The sequence below is a fragment of the Dipodomys spectabilis genome, unplaced genomic scaffold (assembly GCF_019054845.1).
Source record: "Dipodomys spectabilis isolate Male_0828 unplaced genomic scaffold, ASM1905484v1 ptg000233l, whole genome shotgun sequence".
Lineage (NCBI taxonomy): Eukaryota > Metazoa > Chordata > Mammalia > Rodentia > Heteromyidae > Dipodomys > Dipodomys spectabilis.
In genome coordinates, this window is record NW_024870910.1 from 7,124,207 (window position 1) to 7,152,147 (window position 27,941).

Genomic DNA, 27,941 nt, shown 5'->3' on the forward strand with positions numbered 1-27,941 from the left:
AGTATAACTGTAAAATGTGTGTCTACAACCTAGGACACCAATTAAATGTTAAGAGCAGCAGGAGCCGAGCACCAGTGGCTCATGCTTGTAATCCTAGCTACTCAGGAGGCTGAGATCTGAGGATCTCGGTTCAAAGCCAGCCTGGGCAGGAAAGTCTGTGAGACTTTTTTTTTTTTTTTTTTTTTGTCGGTCGTGGGGCTTGAACTCTGGGCCTGGGCGCTGTCCCTCAGCTCTTCAGCTCAAGGCGAGCGCTCTGCCACTTGAGCTACAGCGCCACTTCTGGTTTTCTGGTGGTTTATTGGAGATAGGAGTCTCACGGTCTCTCCTGCCCTGCCCGGGCTGGCTTTGAACCGCGATCCTCAGATCTCAGCCTCCTGAGTAGCTAGGATTACAGGCGTGAGCCACCAGCGCCCGGCTTATCTGTGAGACTCTTATCTCCAATAAACCACTCGAAAACCAGAAGTGGCGCTGTGGCTCAAGCGGTAGAGCGCTTGCAGAGCGCTTGCCGTGAGCTGAAGAGCTGAGGGACAGTGCCCAAGCCCAGAGTTCAAGCCCCATGACTGACAAAAAGAAAAAACAAAAAAGAGCAGCAGGAGCCATTTGTGCATATTATTTATTTATTATCTCCATTTAAAGATGAGGAAACCGAGGCTTAGAGGTTGATGCAAGGCCATAGTCAGTGGACTAGGATTTGACATGGTGTGCTAGCAGCCACCTTTCTAGATGCCTGGGAATTGTTGGGCTCACTTGCCCTACTGTATTTTAAATTGAACAAAGGATGTCCATTCTTAGCCCTGTCCATCTCTAAACCTCCCTGGGGTTCCTGGAGGTGTGGTGCTAGGTTCTTTGGTGAAATCCTTGTCTGCCTCAGCGCGACGTTTCCACGTAGTGAAAGCCGTGTGGACCAAGTGTCTTGACGTCGCCAGGGGCATAGGTCGGCTTCACTCCTTAAAGGAGAGGCTGGCGAATTACACCCCAACTAACTCCCCTTCCTTCCAGGTTCGTGTGGATGTCCACAGCCGCTACAATTCTGTTGCCAATGAAACCTTTTGCCTTGAGATCATGGACAGTTTGCGGCGCTGCTTAGGACAGCAGGCCGACGTCCGCCTCATGCTCTATGAGGTAAGTCACACATGGAGGGATGGGGACTCTTCCCCCCGCCTTGGTCCTTGTGTGGTCCTTCTTTGCTGAGATGAAGGTACAAGCTCTTGTGCTAGGCCTTATGCCCTGATTGGTAGACAGTGACAGTGAGTCCGAATTCTAGTGGACTGTTAACTTTCGCAGTCTTTTGATATAACACCAAGTTTCCCCCATGTGTAACTCATACAAGCCGTAAACGTAATTTATTGCCTTTCAAAGTTTTGTTTCCCTAAAGTAGTATAAAGGCATTTGAGGTACGTCACATACAGACCCAGCTCTGAATCTTTCAATGTTTCTCTTCACCTTGTCTCTCACCTCCAGCTCGGCAGCCATGTAGATTCCTACCTTTGTCAGGTCTTCCCACAACATTCACCTTCGTTTTTTATAAAACATCTGGCTTGCAGGTCTGATTAAATCATGTAGGGTTGTTTTGTTGATTGTGGCTCTTAAACTCAGGGCCTGGGCACTGTTCCTGAGCTCTTTTTGCTGAAGGCTAATGTTCTACCACAGCTCCACTTCTCTGTAAGTCATGCAGTTTTAATGATGGCACAGTAGCAGCACACAGACAGACCAGTTCAGTTAGCTGGTGGCTGGTGCATAACTCAGCTCTTGGGACTGGGAGTGGGATCATGGAGGACTCTGTGTGAGGATGCCAGGTTTATCAGCATAGAGGGTCCATGGTAGGAATGGAGATCTTGAAACAGCCCAGCAAGGAGACTAAGTGGATGTTACTCAGAGAAGAGCTGTGATAGCTTGCTTCATTTGACTTTGTGAAATAAATTACTGCGCTGCAGAGTGTGTCTTGAAGTAGATTTTCCAGGCTTGTTACAGAAAATACGAATAACTATTCTACCTGGACAGATCGCAATTTGAGGCCAGCCCAGGTTAAAAGTTCATAAGACCCCATTTCAGCTGCTAGCTGGGTGTGGTGGTTCAGATCTGTGATCCCAGCTACCTGGGAGGCTAAGATCAGGAGGATCATCGTTTCAGGCTGGGGGGGGGGGGGGGTTGAGATTGCCTCTCAAGGGAAAAAGAAAGCTGGCCGTGGTGGCATGTGCCTGTCACCCCAGCTGCACAGGATAAAGCAGTCTGATCGCTCCTAGGGCTTCTGTGACGTGCTTCGAAGGAACTCTCAGTTGGCGAGCTCCATCATGCAGTCGCTTCTCTCACAGGTAAGACATGCTTTCCTGCAGCCTGCCCACGTCACAGTCTCCAGGTTTGGGGCACTATAAAGTAATTCTCAGCGAGTACCCTGGTAGGTTATGAGGATGTGAGGGGCGGGCCATGCCGTGCAGGGGGCGGTCCTGCTGGGGGGGCCTCCCCGTTCTGGATGGTTGTGGCTCATCTGTGCTTGGCAGCTGCTGTCCTCTGACAGATGCACGGGTCTCCGCCAAGACATTTTCTGTACTCCTCACTTAGAAAAGGTTTTAAAATTAGGAAACACTTCAGAGACCATTGAGAGTTCCGCGAGAATGCGCGTCATGTGTAAATAAACCTTTTGCTCTCAACAGTATTCATGAAGTATTAACTTGAACCTTTTTTAACAGCTTGAGGCATAATTCACTTGTAGTCTTTATTTTTCTAGACCCCTAGTGCCTCATTCTGTTGAAATGGAAGTAAGTGCTGGCTTGTGCTCTCTTGCGCTCTTTCTCTTGCGCTTGCTCTTACTTTCCCCTCTCCTCCCCTGTCTCTTCTCTACCACTGCTTAGGGATAACTCAGAAGCACCACCATTTGAACTTAGGTCTCAGATATGTGGGGGATTTTGGAAGGTCTTTTGCTATCGAAAAAGCTTTCCCTGGGGCTTGTCATGACCCTATATAAAATGTATAGTCTGTTGGCTATATAGGTTTTTCAAACTATAATGGTCAACTGATCAGTATCCAGGCACTTAGCAAGAATAAAAAATGATCTTGGAAAGACTTGGAGCACTGCTTCCTGACCTAGATGAATATAAGGACCAGTCTGCTGACTTCAGAAAAGAAGGTTTCAGAGTGGGTGATGGCCAGGCAGTTTTCTTAGCTCTCGTGAATGCTAACTAGTGTTGAAGCACTTTACATGTAGTGTACTAAGAATCCTTGTTCAGCAACTATATGCTTGCTTCTGTAATGAAAAGCAAGATACTGGTAAGTTTCTCAACATCAGTAATCAGTGGTGGTACTGGAATCTCGGACTCAAGCCAGCAGATTATACTGAAAATGCCAGTTGCCTGCACAGGGTTAGAACTGGTGTGGAGGAGTACAGGGCAAAGATCCATACAATCCTTAACTTTTCTGTGCCTGAGGCAAAGGTGGAAGGATGTGGGCAAGCTGGGACAAGATCAGCCTTGCTGCCCCTTCCCATGGGCCAGCGCCTCTTACAAGGCACTGGTTGGTAAAGGTACTGGTTGGTTTCAGTAGTGCAGAAAGTGGGGGCATTCACAGGCTTTGATGGGTCTCCTTGCTCTCTGCATACAGTTAAAACAGTACTACGAGCCAAAACCTGATGTGCTGCCGCCTCTGAAAGTGGAAGCTTGTGTTCTGATGCAAGGGAATCAGATCTCTCTGCAAGAACCACTGGTAACACTTTTATTCCTCTTAGAACCTTTATTCTCACTGGTGGGAAGAAGGTTGATCTTCATAAAGAGATGCTTTTCCCTGTGGATCTTTCCCTGCCCTTCATTTCTGACCCATTGTCACCCCGGATCTGCGGACGGGTCTCCGTGGTGTCATCTTGCTAAATATGATATGCCCCCCACCCCAGGAGCCTCTGGCCTTCCTGTTGTGGCTGTGTGATTATATGTGTGAGATGACTGGGCTTTGAGATAGAGCGGTCACCTGAGAGCAGGTGACCTCAGCAGCCCACTCCTTAGTCTGGAGGGAGTACACGATCTAGGTGAGCCATGAGCACTCTTAGCCTATTCAGAGGGAGTAAGGTGGTTCTTCTGTTCTCATTGTCTAGCTTTGGAAAGGCAGGAAGGGGGGACAAATGGACCTCCACCTGGTGGCTAGGGGCAGAGGTTGTCTCTTAGTACCTTCTGTGCCAACTTAGATCTCTGATGTGCTGGTCTCCCAAAGGTGCCTTCAACATAAACCCCTACTTTTATAATAACCTTGGTACTCGGGAACTATACGATGTCAGTCCGTAGCTTGGCTCCAGGGCTGTGTGTATCTGAACAGAGCTAGCACATCTGACGATTTGTCCTGCAGTGTTAGCTATGTTCAGGGCCACTTCCTTCGGGAGAGATGGATAAAATGTCTCTGTTCATTTACATTTTGGGGGGGGAGGCCTCCGGTTGTGGACTCCAAACTGGGCCTGGGCGCTGTCCCTCAGCTCTTCAGCTCAAGGCTAGCGCTCTACCACTTGAGCCACAGCGCCATTTCCGGCTTTTTTCTGCTTATGTGGTGCTGAGGAATCAAACCCAGGGCCTCATGCATGCAAGGCAAGCACTCTACCCCTGAGCCAACTTCCCAGCCCCTTGTTTACATTTTTACCATTTTGTTATTTCCAATGGATTTAATCTGTAATGCTTACAAGTAACTTAACCTTTCTTACTTGCCGTTAACAGCTTCATAACCTATCCCTTTATACCTAAGAATATTATTATTTATTGGGCGGACATGGTGTGTACCTGTAATTGCAGCTACTGAGGAGTGAAGATAGGAAGATTACAGTTGGGAGCTAGATAGTAGTTACAAGAACAAGGCAGGCATGGTGGTCCATACCTGTAATCACAGATCCTTGAGGTCAGAAGTTTGTGGTTCAAAGCTGGCCAGGACTAAAGCAAAGGGTGCTGTGTGCAAAGCAAGGCGAGAGCTAAAGCACAGGCGTGTGGTGTATGGACTTGATCTTGTCTTCCTCCGCAGGACCACCTGCTGTGCTGCACTCAGCACTGTCTGTCCTGGTACAAAAGTGCAGTGCTGCCCCTGCAACGAGACGTGGATGAGGAGGAAGAGGGTGTCTACCAAGAGCTAGAGGACATGCTAGAGTCCATTACTAGTAGAATGGTTAAGAGTGAGCTAGAAGACTTTGAACTGGTGAGCAGTCGGGCCTGGCTGTGTGGCAGCGTGGGAGTGGGTGGTAGTACGTAGCTTTCCCACATGCCTTTCCCCACATGTCCTTCAGGATAAATCAGCAGATTTTTCTCAGAGCACTGATACCGGCATCAAGAATCACATGTGCGCGCACCTCGTGATGGGCGTCTGCGAAGTTCTGATAGAATATAATTTCTACACAAGCAATTTCAGGTACGGCCTTACCTGAGACCAGGTGTAGATTGTTTCTCCTACATAACTAGTTATATACATAACTAGTGTAGGCCTCACACTCTTACAGAATCTCCTACGTGGCTCTCTAGCCACAGGGTTTTGTATGGTTTTCCCACTGGAGAACACCAATGTGAATTCTAGTCAGGCCTGCATTTTCATCTAGCAGCTTTCCATGTTTATTCAAAATTCCCAGCCTGGAGCTCAAGTATGCCTGGTTTTAGTAGAGGGACTGGGTTAGAGGCAGTATGGGACTTTCACACTCTGCCTTAACCGTTGTAAACAAGAAAAATAGCTGCAGTGGGTTGGTGTGGTCTGGGATTGCTGTGCTAGTGAAGGTCCATCTACTCGCAAATGCATAGAACATTTACTGAGCGTAAAACGAACCCAGCATATGCTAACGTGTTCTTCATGGCCTCTTTCCTCCTGTTACACAGTAAGAATAAGTTTGAGGAGATTCTGAGTTTATTTATGTGTTACAAGAAGCTCTCTGACATCGTTAATGAAAAAACCAGTAAAGGCAAAAGCAAAATGGCTAACAAGACACATGAGAGTTTTTTGTCTATGAAATTTGTGTCTGATCTTCTCACTGCACTTTTCAGGTAAGATTTTACTTGAGGGTGTAGAAACAACAAGTCAGCCCAGTGTAGTGGCACATATCTATAATCCCAGCTTCTTGGGAGATGGAGGCAGAAGATCACAAGTTTGAGGCCCGACTGGACAAAGTTAGTGAGACACTGCCTCAAAAACAAAACAAGAGCCAGGCACCGGTGGCTCACGCCTGTAATCCTAGCTATTCAAGAGGCTGAGATCTGAGGATCGCAGTTCAAAGCCAGCCCAGGCAGGAAAGTCTGTGAGACTCTTATCTCCAATAAACCACTCAAAAACCAGAAGTGGCGCTGTGGCTGAGGCGGTAGAGCGCTCGCCTTGAGCTGAAGAGCTGAGGGACAGCGTCCAAGCCCAGAGTTCAAGCCCCACGACCGACCAAAAAAAACAAACAAAAAGGACTGGGGCAAAGCCCTGGGTTCAAACCCCACCCCAACCCATCCCCCCAAAAAGGCTGCAGCTCAATAAAAATAATGCCTTCCTGCTTTACCAGGGTGGACTTGCAGTACTTATTGTAGCCCTGAGAAATAAATTAGGAGGTTTTTAATTTTCGTAAAGTGAAAGCTGGACAGCCAAAGGCGGGAATCTTAAGTCCTTCAGATTATCAAAGCTGAGTCATAAACACTGGGTAACAGATGAAAAGACAGGAACGATTCCAGCCTGGTTGTAGGAAATCCCTCTTGTATAAGGTTTGAACCCAGCAACAGATTAAAAAAATGAAGGGACAACCGGAAACCTCATGCTGGTGTGGCATTCAAGTTTTGTTGGGTGTAGAGGCTGAAGGGAGGGAGGAGGGGCAGGTGATGGTGCAGGAGCTGGTGTGGCTGCCTGAGCCCAGTGTCCTGAGAACCTGGCTCTCGATCCTGACGGCAGAGGAGGTGTTTTCACTCCCGAGGGACAGCAGGTGAGGCTCTCACTCTCTCCTTAGGGACAGCACCCAAAGCCATGAGGAGAGCCTGTCGGTCCTCAGGTGCAGCACTGAGTTCATGCGCTACGCAGTGAGCGTGGCTCTGTACAAGGCACAGCAGCTCAAGGAGACAGGGCACGTGGGTGGCCCCGACAGCCACAACCCCACCAAGATCTTCCAAAGCCTCTGCGACATCACACGGTAAGGCTCCAGCCCACGCCTGTGCGCCAGCCTGCAGGCCCGGCCGCGGGTGAAACGCACCCACCGCTATTGAGACTAGTCCTACACTAAAGCGTACTGTAGTGCCAGAAAGGAGGGCGACATTATTACACAGTGACAAAACCCTAAGTGTACACATGTCTGACAAGACATTCAGAATGCTAAGGCAAAAACACAGATAAAACTGCAGGAAAAGTAGACAGATCCTTAATTCTAACTAACCTTGTCTCTGTAATCAGTGGGTCGGATGATGGAAGAGCAGCCTCACGCATGCTTAGCCTAGCGGGTATCTGTCCCAGGGAGGCAGGAAGGGAAACGCCGCAGGCAGGCTGGGAAGGGAGAAAACTTGATGCGCAGACAGGATCACCAGACAAATGCCACAGGAGTGGCATTAAAGATCTAACATCCTCTAAGTTTAACAAGGTTGGTATAGAAATAAGTCTTTTTATTTACCTGCTAACAGTGCAAAAGTGGAAATTGAAACTCAAGAAATAGTTCCAGGTAGGCTGAGTGTGTGGCCAGAGCAGGGCCCTGAGTTTAGGAGAGAAAAAAAAATAACCACGTGTAATAACAGTTGGAAAGAAACCTTGACATGCAGTGCTTTTATGATGAGATCTACCTTCGCTGAAGTCCCACTAGGTGTGACTGCCCTGTCCCACCGCAGGGTCCTGTTGTGGAGATACACTTCCATCCCCACAGCTGTGGAAGAGTCGGGGAAGAAGGAGCGGGGGAAGAGCATCTCGCTGATGTGTCTGGAGGGCCTGGAGAAGATCCTCTGCGCTGTGCGCCAGTTCTTCCAGCCCAGGGTGCAGCAGTTCCTCAGAGCTCTGGGTGAGCATTCCTGCTCTCCAACCGCCTGTCACCCTGGATGGTGGGGTGGGGAGGGTCGCCAAGTGCATGAGGGGTGCCTCTGCATTGCATTCAGCCGTGGTGACTGGAAAATGGGATCTCATGGGATAGCGTGTTGAGCTGCAGAGTAGCTAGCTGCGTGTTGGTGGCTCACAGCTATAATCTTAGCTACTCAGGAGGCTTAGAGCTGAGGATCATGGTTCAAAGCCAGCCTGAGCAGCAAAGTCCATGAGACTCTCAATCTCTAATGAACTACCTAAAAGGTAGAAGTGGGTGGAGCTGTGGCTCAGGTGGTAGAGCGCCAGCCTTGAGTGAGAAAGCTCTAAGGGACAGGCCCCAGAACTGGCACACAAACAAAACAAATCCTTAAGTTTTAGAAACACATTCAAACCTTCCTGCAACCTTTTTGACTACAGTTTTAACGACTGAAAGTGTGTGGAGGGGTGGAGGACAATTTCAAAGAAGAATTTTTTTCCGTTCCTTATGTCCCAGATAACGAAGAGGACGGCGTGGACGTCCCCGTCACTCAGCGGGCTGCCTTCCAAATCCGACAGTTCCAGGTGGGCATCTCGCCAGCTACGTGCTGGCCCGGGGGCCTGCCAGGCACCATTCTGGTCAGACTGCATAGACCAGCAATGAGGTCTATTTGGTTCTAGCCCTTGGTTGTCAAAAACATAGCGTGAGACTCTATTACAGGGTTTTCTTTAGCAAATAATTTAAAGGCTGCCAGGAGCTGTAGTGGGGGTGTAGCGGAGGCAAAACAACAAATTGCTACCCCAGCTTTGGCTGGAGGGAGGCTGAGGAAGCAGCAGTGACATACGGGCACCCCAGAAGGGCTGGCTGCTCTGGATGGCGGTGAGAGCCACCAGAAGTCAAGTGTGGTTCGGCTGCTTCCCAGTGCGCACCGAGCAGGGAGTACAGGAGTCCGCCGTCTCCAAGAGCGTCCTTGGGTTCTCATGGAGGACCTCGCAGACCTCTGCAGCTTTCGGTGGTTCTGTCCCACTCCTGCAAGTCTCTGGCTCAGCGCCTTGTCCCTGAGACACGTGTCTGCTGCTCTTTGTCTTCTCAGCGGTCCCTGTTGAACCTACTCAGCAGCAGAGAGGAGGATTTTAATAGCAAAGAAGCCCAGCTGCTGGTCACCGTCCTCGCCAGTTTGTCCAAGCTGCTGGAACCTTCTTCTCCTCAGGTAACCACCCATCCGTGGCTCAGCATTCACAAGGACCGAGCCGCGTTCCTGTGTGATGTCTCAGGCACCAGTGCTGGGTGGATCCAGCTCAGGGGATAGCTGTGTTGTGGCCTGGTCTGCGTGTTTCTTGCTGTGTGAAGGCCGCGACCTCAGGGGGCTCCATCAGAGCACGAGCATGTGCACACGCTGACGCCCCTGCAGAGGCGGCGGTGTGCACAGGCACACGGCGGGAAGCTTGGTTGGGAGGACTCTGGTGCAGACCCCCACATGGGCCATGTATGACAGAGCACCGGGAAGACACAGACACAGACCCTAGGACTTGAGCCCATAAGGAGGGCAGAGTCGTTGAGAATAAGCCGTCTGCTGTATTATAAGAACGATATTCATACGTCTCAGAATTTTAGGCTTTTATTTTGTTACTCCCATTGTCACTTAGATTGACAGCCCCGTCACCTGGGCACACGTTGCGACAGGTCACTTACTGGCTTGGAAAGGTCTAGGACTTTGTGACAATGTGTCTAATATCTGATCTCTCAGTTTTTGCAGATGTTAAATTGGACGTGTAAGATTTGCAAGGAAAACAGCAGGGGTAAGTTTGTCATCTCACGTCCTAAAGGCTGTGTGTGCAATCGTTTTGAGAGAAGAAAGGGCATTCCCAACTAGTCACCAGCAGGGCCTTCGTGACAGAGTGTTCGCAAGAATGTAGGCAGGTGGTGGTGATGCATGCCTGTGATTTCAGGGTTTAGGAGGCTGACAGCAGGAGAATGATGAGTTCAGGACTAGCCTGGGGACTTTCTCCTTTGCTGCTGGTGGAGGTGTAAATTAGTACAACAGGCAGGAAACCTGCTTGACAAAAGCTACTACAATCAAACCCACGCCTGTGACCCAGCAGTTCTTTGAACAGAAGTATATGGAGAACTGTTAATTGCAGTACTATATTCATAGGTCAAAACAGACCTCCACTGCCCTCCACAGGATGCACGCAGGGACTGTGTGGTGTGTGGGAACTCATAGGAGAATGCTGTACAGCACTGCAATTCCATTGAGATGAAATCCAGAGTCAGAGCTGGCTAGTCTGGTGTCTGAAGTCGGAGCAGCAGTTTCTTTGCAGGGAGGGTCTCCAGGGTAGTGGTAGGTGCTTGGTCACAGTGTTTACTCCCCAGGGCCTAGAACCAGTAAAAAGCACAGGTGGATGCGTTAAAGGGCACTGGGGCAGTGGAGGTATTTGTCTGGACACAGAGGTTGGTGTTGCCATGTTGTGCCCGTGACATGGCCACCGCATTGTCAGATGTACCCTGGAGGCCCAACAGCACAGCTTCCTTTCCCCTCCCCTTCTCTTCCCTTCCCGCTCCAGAGGACGCTCCATTTTGCAAGAGCTTGATGAACCTGCTCTTCAGCCTGCACGTGCTGTACAAGAGCCCCGTCACGCTGCTGCGGGACTTGTCCCAGGACATCCACGGGCAGCTGGGAGACATAGACGAGGTACTGCAGAGTCCACAGCCATTGGCATCCTGTGTGGGGCGGGACTCGCAGTGCCCTGTGCTGTGAGCTCTTACCCCTCCCTCTCCAGGACTGTGAGGTGGAGAAAAGTGACCACTTTGCAATAGTGAATTTGAAGACGGCTGCTCCCACTGCGTGCGTAAGTGCCGCCCCGGTCCGTCCCTTCCGCCGTGCTCCTGTGAGTCCATCCCTGACCTGGCCCATTCTTTCCTCTGTGCTAATGTGATAGCACCGTGGCTTCTGTCCTGAGCCCATGCTCGCTGAGAAGCCAGGGCTGCCGCCACTCTCGAGGCTGTGTTCACAGCCAAGCCCGCATTCTTTCCTTTCTCAGTTGCTTGTCCTGAGTCAGGCTGAGAAGGTCCTAGAAGAAGTGGACTGGTTGATCGCCAACCTTAAAGGACTACCAAGCCAGGAAACCCTGTCAGGTAAGGTGGCTTCGGTGGAACTCAAGGAATTGTAATGAGAAGAAAGACAACCAAAACCTAAGCTGGGCTCTGCGGAGGGGCAGAGCCTGGGCCCACATCTCTGGGTGCTCGTTGTTGTTGACCCTGATGGGGAGGGGGGCAGTGCCCAGGACTTAACGCAGATCAAGGTCACACTCACCCCTCTTGCTTTCATTCCCTCCTCTTCCCCAAACCTTTTCCCTTCCCTCCTACCTCCCTTTCCTGTCTTAGGCTTGGATTTCCTGCTTTGTCTTTGTGGGACTGGCTTATTTCCTGTAAGTGATGAGCTCCACTTCCCTCCACTTTCCTGCGGATGATGTACTTTCATTTGTATAGCTGAGTGAAACTCCATTGTGTGCGTAGACTGTATTTATCCATTCATCCGTCGGTGGGCACATAGGCAGATTCCATATTTCAGTTACTGTGAACAGTGCTGCAGTGAACTCGGGTGCAGGAGTCTCTATTGTAAGCTGCTGGCTTTGAATCTTTGGGGTATACATTAAGAACTGGTGTGGCTAGATTATTGGGAGTTCCATGTTTTTATTTTTCTGAGGAGCCTCTATACTGATCTCCATCACGGCTGTAGTAGCTTACTGGTCTGAGGCTTCTGTCCTGTATGCTCAGCATTCCCTTGTTCTGTATACTTAACATTTCATCTCTGGTATGCTCTGGAGAGGCTCTTTTCCTGGATGGCCATCTTTCTCAAGATTTTTTTTTTTGGGGGGGGGTTCTGTTTTATTGTGGGTTTGTTGTCTGTGCCTTTTGCTTTCACCTCTTCTCTCTCCTGTATGCCTGTGACACGTAGGCTAGTGGTGTTCCAGCGTGGGGAATGCGCCCGCCTGCCAGCTGCTCAGTTAATGGGAAGGGGTTTTAGTCAATTTCTGGTCTTCCTTCTAACTGGAAGATACTGGCTGACCTGTGGCAACTTCATCTCTCTTCAGAGGAAGCCTCTTCTCAGGCAGCCCCACCAAGTTACGCCGCTGAGAAAGGCATCGTCATGCAGCTGGGTACGCTGCTCACGTGTTTCCACGAGCTCGCACAGACGGCCCTGCCATCGGGCAGCTGCGTGGACACCCTGCTGAAGGGTCTGTGCAAGATGTATACCACACTCACTGCCCTCGTCCGATACGTGAGTCCCACGAGGCTGCCCCCTCCCCCCCCCCTGCTGCCCCCACAGCCCTTGCCCACATCTCTGCACACTGTGCTTCCATTTCAGTTCGCTCATAGATAGCAGGAAGAATATGCACAGGCCAGGAAGAAACGGCCTGTGCCATAACCCAAATCTGCTTTTGCACAGCCCTTACTTAGGGCTTCTTAGTGGTTAGTCGGAGATAAGAGTCACAGACTTTCTGCCTCAGCTGCCGTTGAACCACAGTCCTCTGCTCTCAGCCTCCTGAGTAGCTGTGATGAGAGGCATGAGCCACCCACGCCTGGCTGAAGGACTCATAAAGCAATGAGCAGAGCAAGTTAGGAACAGAACTCCTTTGCCTGTTAGCTGGATGGAGGCGTACATGCTACGGGGCGAGGCCTTATGTCTTCATCCCTTTAGTGGCCCCTGTTTTCCTACAATCGTCTGCTAAAGCTGGGCTCTCTTGTTCCTAGTATCTCCAGGTGTGCCGGAGCTCGGGAGGAATTCCCAAGATTATGGAAAAGCTGGTGAGTTTACTGTCTTGGCCAGGAGTGGGGCAGGGCTGTCACTCCCAGTCCGCTGGCCTCTCTCCTGTGCCTGGAGTGGCTCCTGGTACACCGGCGTCTCTCCTGTGCTGCAGGTGAAGCTGTCCGGCTCACACCTCACCCCGCTGTGCTATACTCTGATTTCCTACGTGCAGGTGAGTGAGCAGAGGCGGCACCAATGAACCTTCAGGTCCCTGGGCTAAGCGTGTGGAAAGTTCCCTTCCATGCCATCAGCACCTTTCGGTGGATGGGCACAGGACACAGCGGACCACCCAGGACCAGGGGTGGCCCTGTGGGGAGGGGACGCTCTATTACAATGGATTGTAGGCACCATGGGACGCTCGTAGGACTGGGGTTCCTCTCAGTCCCCATTTGAACCATCTTGTGAGGCTCTTTGGGGCCAGCACAGTGCAGCGGGCCTGCCCCCGCTTGCTACACGTCATCTCCAAGAGCAAGCACCTGGCCGGCCTCCCACACCGCACAAGGGGCCTGCTCCCTGGAGGCGCTGTGTGCGCACACGGGGCCGTCCTGAGAGCTACTTCAAGGAATGACAGTGTTTCTGTTCCTTTAGAATAAGAGCAATAGTGGGAAATGCACAGATGAGAAGAAAGAGAAAACGGCTGCCATGGTGAGCTCCCGACCTTCCTGATGGTGGTTGTCACAGTTGTATCCAGGAAGGGCACCCCTAAAGGACCCAAGGACTGGGGGTGCAGGGCATGGGCTCCAGGAAACAGGTGGTACAGTCGAGCTTGCTAAGGTCTCAAAATTTTAAAAGGAAAGTGGCATGGATACACTGGTGAACACCAGTGCAGACTGCCAGTGTCACTAGAGAGCTGTCTCCAGGACGGTGTGTAACTGGCACAGTGTCCCCGGGGTTTGGGAAGTACTCAAAAACGCATGTGGGAACATTTGATCTATAGCTCATAATTTAACCCAAGGGAAGAAAGAGCGGTGAAAACCACGTGCAAGCTAGAAAAGGAGCTAGTGTCAGCTGCCGGGCAGGAAGCCACCAGGTGGGGGCGCATGGCTTGAGTGGTACTGCGCCTGCCCAGCAGACGTGAGGCTCTGGTCCACGTGTATCTAGGACATTCTGCAAATGGCTGTGTTCCTTGGCCAGTCCATAAGTGCCACTTTGGAACTTCAGAAAGATGAAGTGCAATGTGTTGGCACTGGGGTCATTTGAAATTAAACTGCCCAGTCTTGGACCACTGGCACAGAAGTAAAATGGCACTTGCTTGGAGGTAGATTTTGCCAAAGTCAGGCGTGGCTCTGAAAACAGCTTGGAAGAAATTGCAGATGGAACCTAGACCCGACTTCTGCTCTCTGTAGGCCAGAGTTCTTCGGGAAACCAAGCCCATCCCTAATCTTGTCTTTGCCATCGAGCAGTATGAGAAGTTTCTCATCCACCTTTCTAAGAAGACCAAGGTAAACCACCTTTCATAGACTAGGCTGCTCTGTGGAAGGCGTGTGGCCAGCCCTGGTGAGGGGAAGCTGGGACCTCCAGTCCTGGTTTTCTTAACTGAAGCCAATGGAGAGTGCGCGCGCGCGTGTGTGTGTGTGTCGGGGGGAGGGAGGTGTGCTTGCTGTGTAGGTCGGAACTGAAGGTTTGTCAGGTGCTCCGCCAGGACGGTGTGCAGATAGTGTGCTTGCCCTCCTTTGCCACAGGTGAACCTCATGCAGCACATGAAGCTCAGCACCTCCCGGGACTTCAAGATCAAAGGCGACGTCCTGGACACGATTCTCAGAGAGGATGTGGAGGATGGAAGCGAAGAGGTCAGTGCCCACTGCTCCTGGAGCTCTGCAAGCCAGTGCGCGCGCATGCGCGCGCGCGCGCGCGCGCACACACACACACACACACACACACACACACACACACACACACACACACACACACACACACACACACACACACACACACACACACACACACACGGAGCAGCCAGCAGAGAAGGGCTCAAAGGTGGTGGGCAAAATGGACTATGGACAGTTGGAAGAGGATGGGAACAGATGAGTGTCCTGCAGTGGGGTCTCCCGTGTCCCTGGAACCATGGGGTGGCAGGGCCTTGGCAGAGTTTTTTTCCATTAGGGATCACTCCCTCCCTGCACCTAAGGTAATGGGGAGTTGGTAAGGGGTCACTGGCAAGAACTTGGTGGGCTTGGCTTGGGTGAGGGTCTGAGTTCAGTCCCCAGGATCAAAGGGGTCCATGTGACGTTAGTAAATCCCTGCGTTTCTGGCATCCACACACATGCGCACACATGCACACTCCTGTCATTCTATGAAGGTCCTCAATGGCAAAGTCCAAAGGGAGGAAGCTCCAGCAGTCACCTCCAGAGTGGAAGGAGGTGGACACGAGGCCAGGGTTTTTTCTCTTTATTTCCACTGCCACACAGCAGCTCGCCTCAGCGTCCCTCTCCCCTCTCAGGTCGCTGCACCAGAGCACAGGGGACAGGACGAAGAACCGGCCAAGAAGAAAAGGAAAAAGTGAAACGCCTGAGTTAATGTGAACTTTGGGACTTCTGCCAGGATCCCTCGTACCCCACAGGGCCCTCACGTCACGGTCACGGCCCCACTGGCACGTTGGCTGCTGCAGTGAGCCCTGCTGTGCCTTAGAACCTTGGCAGGTCCTGCTGCAAGCACTAGCTAGCTGCGGGCAGCCCTTCTGCAAGAGCACAGGTGAGAGCCTGAGTCTGGGACCTGCACGGCCCACAAAAGCTCCACAGGAGCAAATTCAGAGCCTCCGGGCAGAGCTAGGGTCCTGGCTGGCTTTGTTTTTCCAAGGAGCCTTTGGTGAGTTCAATAATCTGGTAAATGTCCAGTGCTTCACCTGAAAGACAGTGCAAAGTGGTTAGCTGCCTCCTGGGACGCGAGAAGGGGCTGACCTCGTGCTCAGGACATGGGGTTGGCCTGGAGAAGTACAAACTCCGCTGACATGTTGGCTCTTTTGCACAAGCTTTTTTGCACCTAAGACTGCACTTTGACCTGGACAATAAACCCTAGGACGGCTGGATATTCCATGTCTTCTTCATTTGCACTACCTAAGAAGGTGCTTTGTCACCAAGGGCTAGACTGGAAGAGTAGGATGATGCCAAGTCTGTGGCCCAACAGAGTCACTGCCCACTCACCCTGGGGAACCCCGTATCCTCTCTCCATCCCCATTGGGTTGGAGGGGGTTTTGCAGTCCATGGTTACTTCCTTCCTGAGGCACTGGTCGATGTCCACGGCACTGAAGAAGGCCACTGACTGGGGCAGGTCCTTCAGACCCAACTTGTAGGAAAACATGCACCTGAAAAGGAGAGTCCCTGGCTGAGCCAGGCTGTGCACACGGCCCCCACAGGGCCTGCCCCCACCTACCCACCCCTTCATCCTGAAGCCAGGAAGGCGAGCCCGTTCACACACGGTCCTCCCATGAGGACTCACTGGGGAGACAACACGTTACTTCCAGTTACTGGGTCAGTCTGGGTAGAAAGTGCAGCCCTGGAGGGGCGGTCTCCAGGGCGTGCTGACCCTGTGCTGCTATTTACGAATTTGTGAGGATTCTGTCATGGTTTCTAAACAGGCTCTCAAGAAGATCGGCATGTAGTTAGGACACACAGTATGTTTGCTTGCGTTCCTCATCAGCAGTGCTTTCTGCTGGCCGCACACTGCTTCTGGCTCTTGGGGAAAGTGCTCACTTTGGTGTGTGGGCTGAATCACGTGATTGGGGGGGTGTATTTGAGGTGCGAGTGAAGCCACTCCTAGGACTTCCCTGGCTTCCAGTGCGGTAGAAGCGCGTGTGTACCTGGTCAGGAGGTTGGTGATCTGCAGGGCCAGGGCGGCGCGGTAGCGGTCCTCCTCCCGCACCAAGTAGCGGACTTCGTCGTGGATGCTGATGCAGAATCGCCCGTCGATGGCAAACTCCTCAAACAGCCACTTCATGGCCACCAGCATGAGGTGCAGGTAGTCCACGGCGGAGCTCTGCACCACCCAGTTCACGCGGCTGGTCATGAACTAGGGGGCGGAGGCAGGCAGGGGTCCAGGACCCCCAGAAGAGGCTCTGGTTAGGAAACTTGTGAAGGGGTCCACAGGGACCCCTATTATCCCTGTGGTCCTGCGTGCTCCAAGATGGCAAGTTACCTCCCCTCCGACGGCCGCGGGCTCCAGGGCCCGGCTGATGCGGCAGCCCAGCACCGGGGTTCGCGGTGTGTCGGACGTGGCAATGCTCTCCAGCTTGTTAAACATTTCTGACTCTGTGCCCCCAATCCACGCCCGCTCGGCCACCACATCCCACTTCTTCCGGCGTGACCTGGAGACCAGACAGGCTTTTGTCTTTGAGCATCTCAGCCGAGAGCCGGTGCCCCGGCTGCTGGCCCCCCGCCCCGTCCCGCCTCCAGATGGAAGATTCTTACTTCCTTGAAGCCTCTCTCTGGATCTTGCGCAGATCTTGCAGGGAAATCCAGCCGTCCTCACTCCTGTCCACGGAGAGGCCGAGCTGCCTGACCAGCCACTCGCCCTCCTCCGACAGGCGGTACCTGGAGGCAGTGTTGCCTGTCACCGCTGCGGCGGCTCTGGGCCATGCCACAGGCCCCCTGCCTTCCCCCTGCAGACACACAGGACAGCCCCAGCAGAGGACGCACCATGAAGTGCCACGGCCCCAGGCCCCGTGGAGACCACTGGAGACCTAGACCCAAGAACTGCAGCAGTGTGCTACAACCTGCCAGATCAGGCTGCCCTGCCTTCCCATGCTATCCCCCCCCCCCCCCCCCCCCCCGCTCCACTCCACCCCCCATTCCCATGCTGCTCTGCCCTCCCTCACTGCTCTGTGCCAACTCCTGTGTGTGTGTCTGCTCACTCTTGTTCAGGTAGGCATCTGAGCTTGGGATCCCAGAGTATGGCGACAGCAGCCCACGAGGGAACCACTTAACCCCACTAAGCACAAGCTAAGGGAAGCAGGTCTTCGGGCCTGCCGCTCACCGGCGAAGGCCCTTGGTGACTGCATACATCTGCTGGGCCTTCTCGGCCGCCTCCTGCCTTGTGAGCCGGTGGTTGAACTGCATCAGCAGGCGCTCAGCAAAAGGCTGCCCAGCCCCGTAGATGCGGCCATAGTTGAAGACTTTGGCATGCTCGCGGCTGATGCCCACTGTGGTGGCCGTCTTGCTGTGCAGATCGGTGCCCATGCTCTTCCTGCCCTGCAGGGTCATCCACCCAAAGGCTGTGCAGCCTGGAGGACAGGGAAGGAAGGTGGAAGGTCAGCAACACCTACTGGAGTTGGCCTGCTTCTGCCCCTGCCCCACCCCGCCCCTGCTCACCGTGCATGCCGGCGAAGTGGGCATCTCCAAGCACTGCCGCGATCCACAGCTCCTGTGAGTCCACGTCAGCACCCACAAGGACGTAGCCCGGCGGGGCCTGTATCATGGCTTTCAACTCGCTGCCCACTCGGTCGGCCTGCAGGAAGAGGAAGGTCAGCCTGGCCAGAGCTGGTCACAGCTTGTTTCTGGAGCCCAAGTCGACAAAGTGCCAGGCATTTCTGGAGGTGGCGGTTCTCAAGCACCCTGCCCCGACCACACGGCTGGGCTGCGGCCGGGGCCTGGCTTCCTCTCAGCTGCCTGTCTGCCCTGTGTGGCCAGGAGCAGGCACGGGCGCGCCCTGCCCCGCCCAGCCACCCATGACCTTTCTGTTCATGCTGCTTGCTAAATCCTCACAGGCCCACCAGCGGTGCAGACCACACGTACCCGGGCATTGCTGGCGGTGAGCCACGTGGGCTCCACAGCCCGGCGGGTGATGGTGCCAACAGTCACCAGCTGGGGCAGGATGGCCCCATAGCGGCCTTCCTCGTCGTAGCCTGGGTGCCTGGGAGGGGGAGGGCGAGCGTCAGCAGATCCGCCCCTCCCCGCTCAGTTCTCAGACCCACAACCACCCCGCAGGCCACCTACCTGGTCACAGCCCGGGGCAGAGCGGACCTGGGCAGCCACACCACCATCTGAGAGCTGTGGGGACACAGGCTGAGGCTCAGCACTGCCAGCGCCCTGTGCCAGCCAGCACTGTGCGGGCTTAGCATTAGAGCTGCGCCCCTTGCTACTAACGGACACAGGGGAGCCCCGCTCAAAGCTTGAGCCCCACCATGCAGCAGTTAAGACAGCAGCTGCTGACCCTCTCCCGAGGCATGGAGGAGGCGCTCCCAGAGCAGACCGAACCAGCCTATCCAACGCTGCTCACTGGAGGCGCCGGCCATCCAGACCACAGGACCCAGCCCCCAGCCCTCCAAGGCCCCGCAGCTGGGAGGGACCATCTGGATCCTCTGGGGAAAGCAGGAGAGGGAGATGCACGCTGCCCTCAGCCCTCAGCCCGGCTGAACCAGCAGCAGAGGGGAAAGACCCTGGGTTGCAGATACCTGGGCGGGCACACAGGCCATCTCTGCCCTTTCGTACAACCCACCTGATCCGTTTATGGGCGTTCCTCCAGAAAGAGATCATCTTGTTGATCTCCAGGGCTCGGGGCCCGCTGGCCCTGCCTGGGCCAGCCTGCAGGGTGCCGTCCTCCATCTTGGGCAGGAAGTCTTTGGCAAAGGGGCTGCCCACGTTATAGCTGTTACCATCCTAGGGAACACAGGAGGCCGGTGGCTGACTGCCAGCCTGCTTCTCCCGCCAGCAGCAGGGGCTGTTCCCCAGCACCAATGCACACAGCCCGCACCCCTGCCAGCCACGCAGACGTGGGGGCACCTACCAGGGGTAGCATGCCCCCCCCAACCATGCAGTCTGGGCTCGCCAAGGGCGGATCGGCCCAGGACAGGTGGGGGCCGGGGCCTGGCTCACCTTGTGAGGCAGCTTGAAGAACCAGCAGCCGGGGACGTTCACGTCGTTGTAAGGGCCGTTGCCGTGGTGGAAAGAGGGCTGGCTGGATGCAACAGGCTGCGGGCCACACCTAGGTCAGGCCCTGCTCCCGCACCTGCATCCCATAGGGCCGGGCCAGGGTGGGAATGGGCCTGGAGCAGAGCTGAGCTGAGCGCAGGCCAGCGCAGGTCCACTGGGAAGCGGCGGGAAGCCCTGAGGTCGCAGGTTCCACTGGGGAGCATGGCCCACCATCCACACCCCTCCCCCACCCCACTCCCACCAGACCTGAGACCTCGGGGAGGAAGAGCTGTGCGGGCAGGGACTCCCGCGGCTCAGGACCCAGCCAGGCGCCACTCACCAGAGCTGGGGGCTGCCCTGGCTCACAGGCATCCAAGTTCTCCAACCTGGCCTCGGCCTCCACATCCCGACAGACCAGCTCTTCCATCTGGGGGAGGGAGGGGGAGAGGCTGTGTCCTGAAGGTACTCAGGCCCCACCCAAAAGGTGCAGAGCCCCCGCCCCGCAGCCGAGGCCTCACCGTGTGCCACTCGGCGCTGCTGTCGGGAGGCAGAGGGTCCTGGGCCGGGCCCGTTGGGCGTGGCTTCCCCTGAGCCGCACAGTGCTTCCTGTACAGGGACTCGATGGCTCTGGGGGAGAGAATGGCCTCTGGTTACCAGAGCCTCCCACAACCTTCTCAGATCAGCTCAGCACAAGTGACAGACCCCAACGACAGCTCACACTGGTGGCAGGCTGGGGGTTCAAGGCCCAGTTGGACAGCACAGAGAGCCAGAAGCACAACGCTGAGACATTAGGACCGCAGGGCTGGCCACCACAGCCCACGCCTGGCTGAGCTGCTTCCGCCTGGCCTGGGCCTCCATCCTGGGCCACCTCAGTGCCGTGGGTCAAAAGCTCAGGGCCTCTGGACGCTTACTTGCCTGCCCAGACCTTCCTCGGTTATAAAATGCAGGCACATGCTGGGGGCCGGTGCCTCCCGCCTGTCATCCTAGCTACTCAGGCTGAGATCTGGGGATCATCGTTCAAAGCCAGCCCGGACACAAAAGTCCGTGAGACTCTTATCTCCAACGAACCACCAGTAAACTGAAGTGCGCTGTGGCTCAAGCGGCAGAGCGCTCGCCTTGAGCTGAGGGACAGCAACCAGGCTGAGTTCAAGCCCCACGACCCACAAAAAAAAAAAAATGCAGGCCAAATGCAGGCCCAGGCTTTGGCTGATCGGCCCAGCATTCACCCATCCCACAAGCCCCGAGTTCAACCTCACCAACACCAATTTTTAAATAAAAATTAAAACTGAAAATCTGGTGAAGCTAGGTGGGGCAGGCTTGTGATCTTAGCTATCCTGAGGGGCAGAGGCATGACACCCTATCCAAAAGCCAAACTAAAAATGGACAAGATGGAGGTGTGTGGCTCAAGAGTAGAGCTCCTGCCTGGCACGCATAAGGCCCCAAGTTCAAACCCTGGTATCACAAAAAACGTATAGACAATGAATGGAAATCCAAACATGAAGCCAGGGCAGCCTCTCCCACAGGGCTGCCAGGGGACAAGCGGACAAGCACTTGGACAGGCTCATAACGATGACAGGCCCGTGACTGGCGCTCCAACCACCGCGGCAGCGAAAAGCCAAGTGAAAACAGGCTGTCCCCAGCCACTTCCGGAGGCTTCTCTCCGCGTCTTATGGCACCCAGGAGAGGCCTTGGTCCCCTTCCCTGCTCTGATGCCTTCCCGCGGGGCCCCACGGGGGCCTGGAGTGCAGGCAGTCAGGGGGACCCCAGCCCTCCCCGCCAGCGCGGCCTCCGGGCCCAGCCCCTGCCTCCGGCCCTGGCCCAGCCTCACCTGGAGGGGCACACCACGCCCGCCGACTCCAGGCCGGTGCCCGTCGGCACGCTGGCCAGGTTGTCCTGCCGCCCGGGCACCAGGTAGCCCCAGCCGTGCTGCTCGGAGTAGTGCAGGGGGAAGCCGTCCCAGGTCAGAGCCATGAGCTTCGGGGTGATGCGCATCTGCAGGCTGAGGAGGCTGGGGCCGGGGGCCCACGCAGGGTCATCCAGCCGGGGGCAGAGCTTGCGGTACCACCTGTGCCCCACCAGAAAGAGCACGTGCTGCGGGTACCACACCAGCCTCCAAGGGCCCAGGGCTGCCGGTGAGCCTTGGGAGTTCTGGCCAAGCCCCATGCACCTCTAAAGGGTGTGAGGAGGGACAGGACTTCCCTCCCCATCCAGCCCTCCACTCTGCCCCGGACACACACCAGGTCCTTCTGCACTATGCCTGAGTGGAAACCTCGCCCCAGGATGACCACCGGCTGCGGCTCCATCCCCGCCTCCGAGGCCCAGCTGCTAGGCTCACTTTCCCCCCTTCCCAACACAGATGACAGCGCATCCCGTCCCGGGTGGGGGGGGCGAGGCGGCCTCACCCGGGGTGTCCGGGAAGGTGCTGGCTCCGCTTGGGGAGGAGCTGGGCTGTGGCCTTCAGCTGCTGCAGGCAGGAGCGGATGGCGCCGTCCCGCTGCACCTCCTCCTCCTCGCTGGGGGGGCCGGGGTCTGGGGGCAGGGGCGTCTTACCGGGAGAAGGGCCCCCGGGAAGACCCTGCCTGCGCCTTGCAGCAAGACCAGAGAGGACTGCCCGCCCCACCTCCTGCCCCTCTCCTTCCTGGCCTGGGGGAGCCCCAGGTGCCCCCGCCACCCCCTGCTCCCCATCTTCCTGATCCACAGGGCCCCTGGGGGCCCAGCCACCCCCCACTCCCCACCTTCCTGGTCCAGGGGAGCCCCGGGGGCCCCGGCCGCCTCCGCGGGAGGCCTGCTGGCCGAGGCTGGCTCCTTCTTCACCTTCTTTGTCTTCCGCTGCCTAAACTCCTGCAGGTCCCACTCGAGGTCCCACAGCCAGGGGTCGTCTTTGTACCTGCGGGCCACGGGGCGGGCCGGGCTGAGCCACAGTCCCGGCCTCCGGGCCTCCTCCCGCCCGGCCCCCGCCCGCCCGCCTACCCGGGGCCCACTACCTCTCTCCTGAGAGCAGGCCGCAGGCATCGTCGGCCAGGCCCATGAGTGACTTCTTCATCTCCCGCTGCAGCTCCTCGTAGGTGCTCTGGGCCTCCTCCAAGTACCGCTCCCAGTTCTGATTGACAGGCAGGTAGGAGACACTCATCTCCAGCATGCCGGCCAGGGTCACGGGATGGGGACACCTGAGGGACAAACAGCAGCAGGACCGCCGTAAGTATAAGTGGCCACAGGAGGCAGGGTCAGCTCCAACAACCCCACAGCCCGTGCCACCCCGCGGCCTCAGTTCCTTTATCTGCAGCACAGAGCCACATCCCACCCTCAGGGGAACAAAGGGAAGCGAGACCGCCATTCAGCCATGGCCTGCAGCACAGCACGCCTTCACGTGTTTCTCTTGAGAAAGCGAGTCATGTGCCTCCACGGACCAGGTCACCAGACTGATGGGCTCATCGACACGCAGGCAACAGGACCGCCACGCTGCCCCAAGCCTGCACGCGGCCCTGCACACCTGCAGTCCAGCACCCATGTGGGCACTGCTGGACGGAGAGGTCCCAGGACCCGGCCCCCAAGCCGGCCTCCCCTCACCTCTCCAAGAAGAGCGGCAGCTGCTGCTGGAAAACCTCGTGGGTGGCCCACGCGTCCCGGGCACAGTACTCCATCAGTTCCTGGCACAAGAAGACCGAGAGGCGCTGGGCGGGCAGCCGCACCTGGCCGCCGAGGGCGGAGGGCCGAGCCCAGCAGCTGACCCCTCCAGCTCCTCCCTGACACGCACCTGGAAGTTCTGCCGGACGTCCTGCATGCTGCCTTTCACAAACAGCTCCCGGGGCTCCTTCTCGAGGGGCGGGCCCCCCACATACAGGCTGTGCACGTCCGCCAGGTTGTTGGCACTGCTCAGGTCCATCCAGTCCCAAGAGGAAATCTGGGGAGCGAAGCGGGGGCCCGCGGGTCAGCCTGGTGTTGGGCAGCCCGTGGCCGGGAGGGGTCCCGGTGCCCTCTCACCACTGGGCCGTGGCCGTTGGCTTTGCCCCGGGTCTTGCGGCCTCGCTGCGCGAGCTGCTGCGCCTTGTGCCTGCCCTGCTTGGCTGCCATCCACAGACTGCGCTGGAAGCCGCTGAGCCCCGAGATGGCTGTGTGCAAGCTCATGGTGTCCAGGAAGCGTAGCCGGGAGCCCTGGGGGGGGGGGGGGGGGGCAGCACTGAGGGCCAGTCCCAACCAGTCAGTCCCGCCCAGAGCCGCCATCCAGAAAGCTGAGGTCCAGGCTTCTGAGCTGCGGAGAGCCATCCCATGACCCCCCGCCCCAGCCCCAAGTGCCCCCAAAGCTGCACTAGGGGGAGTGGGGAATGCCTGGCTTCCAGCTACAACTTGGGGGAGTGCCGGGTACTAAGTGGCCAGAATGACCTTCAGAGCTCTGGGTCTGGCCCCCAGCCCTGAGGCGGTCAAGTGGACAAGGCCTCCAGGGGCTCGCCCCTCTCCCCCCCCCCCCCCCCCCCCCCAGCTAGCAGGGACGGCCCGCCCAGGCCCCTCCGCCCCGTACAAGTCCCGCAGCTGGGCAGACCAAGGGGTCAGTGCGGTGGGCATGGGCGGCAGTTGGCTTACCTGGATCAGGTACTGTTCGCTGATGTGGGCTCGGTCAAAGCAAACGTTGTGCCCCACCACTAACTGCCCCTGCCCATCCATGTGGGCGGAGCTGCCCTCACCTGGGGCCTCCAGCGGGATGAGGTCAGCCGGCGACAGCCGGCTGGTCCAGGAGTAGCGCTCTTCCACCAGCCGCCGGCTGCACCAGGAATACCTGCGCGGCGGGGAGGCAGGCGGGTCGTGGAGGGCGGGGCTTGCGCCCTCACCGCAGCCCACCTGCCCCGGCCTACACTGGCAGCGCAACGGGGGTCTCAGGCTTGGCTTCTAACTCCCGGGATACGGTGGGGCTGAGCGCCGTGGCAGTGCTAGCACAGGCAGGCGGGTGTGTGGGTCCGCATCATCGGGGTGCTTGGGGGACCTGGGGCCCCCCAAGCCTGCACCTGGCTGACAGGTTTGGGACCATGAGCAGACACAAGCTGCCTGGGTCTGAGCAGACGGCAGGTGTGGAGCTGGACACTGAGGAGCTGGAGGACGGCAGAGAGCCCCAGCAGAGGCTGGCATGGCACGGCAGGGCCAATCACCTGGCGCTGCCAGGCCTCTACTGGACATAACTGACCGTGCACCTGGCAGGAGCCCCGGAGGCTGCAGGAGGGGCCGGGGTGACAGAATGGACACGCAGGGGCCAGTGACAGATGAGTGTAGCCCGCCGCCCAGCAGCGACACCCAGATGCGACACCCACACGCTGTCCGGAAGGTGGGGGCTCACCCCGCATGGCAGTCAGTGGCCAGGCCACGTGTGCCCGGCACAGCTGTTTACAGCTCCTGCAACCTCTAGGGGGCGCCACAAAGCTGGAATATTCTAGCTTCAGACCTGGTACCATCTAACTCACACTCCACATGGTGGGAATACCCCAGGGGCTCAAGCTGGAAAGTCCTTAAACCCAGCCCAGGAGGAGAGGCTCAGCAAGGCCTCCATAAGCAGCTCGCTCACTCCAGGGTCAAGACCCAACCACCTGACCAACAGCCCTGGCAGGCCCTGAGGGAGGCGGCCACGGGGGCTGCCCTCTGCCCAGTGTGTCAGTCGGTAAGATGCCCGGTGGCAGGGCGTGGGGGTTAAACACAGACCCGCATCAGCCGCACACACACCACAGCCTCAGCCATGGCTTCTGCCATCCGTCAGCTCGTACCCCGGGACCGTGGGCAAGAATGGAGCGAGGGTGAGGGCAGAGTGGGAAGGCCATGTGGAGAAAGGAGCAGGAAGAGAAAGCCAAGGGGCTGCAGCCAAACTCGAGCAGCAGATGCAATGATCTTTCTTGTCATCATTCCAGTGATGGCTGCCCTCCCGCTCTGGGTGACCAAGCAAGGCGGCTCTTGCCGAACCAGGACATGGCCCAGCCGGCTCTTCTCAGCCTCACGCCCCGCTGGGCCACCCTTCCCCCCTCCCCCCCTCCCCCTCGGTGTCAGTGCCACTCCTACATTTCACAGCTTCCAGTAAGAATAAAGAAAGTGCCAACTGGGCACCAGTGGCTCACGCCTGTCATCCTAGCTATTCAGGAGGCTGAGATCTGAGATTTGAGGTTCAAAGCCAGCCTGGGTAGGAAATCTCCAGTTAACCACCAGAAAACCGGAAGTGGAGCTGTGGCTCAAGCAGTAGAGCTTTGACCAAATAGAAGCTTAGGGAGAGCACTCAGGCCCTGAGTTCAAGATTCATGACTGGAAAGGGAACTGCCAACATCTGGACTGGCCTTGCCGGAAAGCATGAGGCTTGTAGATCGTGTTTGAATCCAGGAGTGAAGGGAAAGGAAGGGCAGAAGCTGTGGCCATCTGTCTGGAAAGGATGCTCAGGGGAAAGAGAAGACAGTGACAGCCGCTCGGGGCAGCCAGGGGGCACCGCGGCCCCCAGCAGCGAACCTGGGGCCACTGAATGCGGACAGGGCCTAAGACGACCCCACAGCAGGAGAAACTTCTCTGCCTAAAAGGACGGAGGGAGACGTCCCTCGGGGGCCTTTCCCCACTCACTTCCCACCAAGCTCCCGGGGGAAGGGGATGAGGGAGGCGTCCAAGGCCGGCAGACTTGGGGTCCACGGCTCCAGCCCGGCCCACCGTGATGCTCCGCCATCGCCAGGCCCTTGGCCATGTCCCCACCACCGAGTGAGCCCCAGACGGGGGAGGGGGGGATCCAGCCCGCTGAGCTCCCCAACCCCCGCCCCCCCCCCATGGGCACAGGGTAGGAGCTCGGACCCAGACCTCCGCCCCGGGGCGCCGACTCACCAGGCCGAGGGGGATATGGCCACCGCCAGCGTGGGGCAAGTTCCCTCGGCCAAGCAGACCTCCACGTCGAACACCAGGGCCCGCTCCTCGGGGATGGCCACGGGTTCGGCCTCCCCCCCGGGGCCGTACCGGGTCCAGCCCGGCGCCCAGGCCCAGCTCCGGGGCCGGGGCGGCGGCGGGGCCCGCAGGAGGGAGCTGGCCGCCTCCAGGTAGGGCAGGCTCTGCTTCTGGGCCAGGAGGCGGAAGTGCCGGTCCAGGTCGCCCCCGTAGAGCGGCGGCAGGCGCAGCTCCACGTCGGGCAGGGTCGGGCCGGGCCGGCCCCAGAGCCCGTGCCGCCGCAGGTGCTCCACGCCGCGGCGCAGCGCCGCGGGGTCGGCCGGCTCCTCGCCGGGCCCGAAGATCTGCTCGCGCAGCCCCCGCGACAGCATCTGGATGCGCAGCGGGCTGCGCCGCGCCTGCCCGGGGCCCGGGGCCCGCGCCGGGGCCGGCGGCCGCCGCGCTGCGCCGGGGCCCGACGCCCAGCGTCCGGCGGCGCCGGCGCCCGCCGCGCCCGTCCGGAGCAGGCGGCGCATGGGGCGTGCAGGGGGCCGCCGCCTCCAGCTTGGCTGCTTCCTCGGCCTCAGGGGCGCGCGGGGAGCCGGGTCCGGCCGCGGGGCTCGCCGGGTGCGCCCATGCCGGGCTCGCGCGCCGCCACCCTGCGGGGGGGGGGGGGGGCCGGGTCGCTCGCGGGCCGCGGGGCGCCTCCCCTCCCGCCCCGGGCGCTCCCCACGCCCCCCGCCGAGCCCGCCGCGAACCTCGGTCCGCCCGGTGCCGCCGGCTCCCGACGCGCCGTTCCGCCCCGAGCGGCCTGCGCAGCCTCGGGGTGGCGTGGGGCCTCCCGCCGGCCCGGGCGCCTCGCTGGCAGCCGCAACTTCCCGGCCGCGGCCCGCTGGGTCCCGCGGCTTCCCCGGGGGCGGGCGGGAGACGCCCGGCGCGACCAATAGGAGGGCGGCTCCTGGAGCGGTCCGCCCGCGGGTGGGGAACGCGGACTTCCGGGTGGGTCCTCCCCGCGGAACGCCGGGAGCCGAGGGCTAACCCCACCCCCCTCCGCCGGAAGCCGGCGGCTCGGTCCCAAGCGCGCCTGTTGACGTAAGCACACTTTAAGGTGCTCGAATCCTCCCAGCCGCCGGGAGGCCGCGTGGCCTAATGGATAAGGCGTCTGACTTCGGATCAGAAGATTGCAGGTTCGAGTCCTGCCGCGGTCGTACAAGCATGGATGGGGCTTGGTTAGCTTTTAGCCGATGGTCATCAAATATCATGTTCTTCTGGGAACTTCTGGACCTTCTGAAGCGAGTCAGTGTCTCTGAGTGACCGGACCCTCTTTGCCATCACCTGGGAATAGGAACCACCGGGTTCCAACCAGAGGCGCAGCCACCATCCCTTTGGAAGGTGCTTTTCCAGCCCCTGCAGGCTGGGCCAGTCCAGGGGACCCTGAGGGACTTGAGTCTTGGTACCCCTTAAAACTGCCACGTACCCTCTTTTT

General features: G+C 57.5%; 2 protein-coding genes and 1 non-coding gene across 3 annotated transcripts in view; 2 read left to right on the forward strand and 1 right to left on the reverse strand.

Annotated features, from left to right (window-relative positions):
• The window catches only part of Fanci (FA complementation group I), a 32,715-nt gene extending 17,317 nt beyond the window's left edge, over positions 1-15,398 (forward strand). The window contains exons 18-38 of the mRNA XM_042698501.1: positions 1,000-1,122; positions 2,244-2,312; positions 3,595-3,696; positions 4,984-5,154; positions 5,243-5,364; positions 5,820-5,984; positions 6,917-7,096; positions 7,779-7,945; positions 8,456-8,523; positions 9,033-9,149; positions 9,687-9,738; positions 10,504-10,631; positions 10,720-10,788; positions 10,981-11,074; positions 12,034-12,221; positions 12,695-12,748; positions 12,862-12,921; positions 13,338-13,394; positions 14,096-14,191; positions 14,432-14,539; positions 15,190-15,398. Coding sequence (XP_042554435.1) covers positions 1,000-1,122; positions 2,244-2,312; positions 3,595-3,696; positions 4,984-5,154; positions 5,243-5,364; positions 5,820-5,984; positions 6,917-7,096; positions 7,779-7,945; positions 8,456-8,523; positions 9,033-9,149; positions 9,687-9,738; positions 10,504-10,631; positions 10,720-10,788; positions 10,981-11,074; positions 12,034-12,221; positions 12,695-12,748; positions 12,862-12,921; positions 13,338-13,394; positions 14,096-14,191; positions 14,432-14,539; positions 15,190-15,252 — 2,253 coding nt within the window. The 3' untranslated portion in view covers positions 15,253-15,398. The remainder of the gene's footprint in view (positions 1-999; positions 1,123-2,243; positions 2,313-3,594; positions 3,697-4,983; positions 5,155-5,242; positions 5,365-5,819; positions 5,985-6,916; positions 7,097-7,778; positions 7,946-8,455; positions 8,524-9,032; positions 9,150-9,686; positions 9,739-10,503; positions 10,632-10,719; positions 10,789-10,980; positions 11,075-12,033; positions 12,222-12,694; positions 12,749-12,861; positions 12,922-13,337; positions 13,395-14,095; positions 14,192-14,431; positions 14,540-15,189) is intronic.
• Positions 15,399-15,423: 25 nt separating this feature from the next.
• Positions 15,424-26,880, reverse strand: Polg (DNA polymerase gamma, catalytic subunit). Its single transcript, XM_042698502.1, has 22 exons — positions 26,420-26,880; positions 24,170-24,362; positions 23,573-23,743; positions 23,346-23,492; positions 23,159-23,238; positions 22,576-22,758; positions 22,327-22,478; positions 21,994-22,120; positions 21,420-21,656; positions 20,110-20,218; positions 19,932-20,018; positions 19,556-19,651; positions 19,179-19,339; positions 18,677-18,730; positions 18,476-18,593; positions 18,053-18,188; positions 17,718-17,964; positions 17,153-17,275; positions 16,881-17,049; positions 16,546-16,754; positions 15,890-16,050; positions 15,424-15,591 (listed from the first exon to the last, which is right to left on the reverse strand). Exons 1-22 carry the CDS (start codon positions 26,845-26,847, stop codon positions 15,515-15,517), a joined length of 3,465 nt encoding a protein of 1,154 aa, XP_042554436.1. The 5' UTR covers positions 26,848-26,880; the 3' UTR covers positions 15,424-15,514.
• Positions 26,881-27,590: 710 nt separating this feature from the next.
• Trnar-ucg lies at positions 27,591-27,663 on the forward strand. Its single transcript has one exon. It is a non-coding gene; the product is annotated as a tRNA-Arg (tRNA).
• Positions 27,664-27,941: the final 278 nt, after the last annotated feature.

Excerpts from the sequence above, each read along its gene's own strand:
- Polg (XM_042698502.1), bottom strand. The coding sequence starts at position 26,847 with ATGCTGTCGCGGGGGCTGCGCGAGCAGATCTTCGGGCCCGGCGAGGAG. Across the intron at positions 17,276-17,717 it reads GTCACCAAGGGCCTTCGCCG|GTACCGCCTGTCGGAGGAGG; the intron begins GTGAGCGGCAGG and ends CACTGCCTCCAG. Across the intron at positions 16,051-16,545 it reads ATCACCAACCTCCTGACCAG|GTGCATGTTTTCCTACAAGT; the intron begins GTACACACGCGC and ends TCTCCTTTTCAG.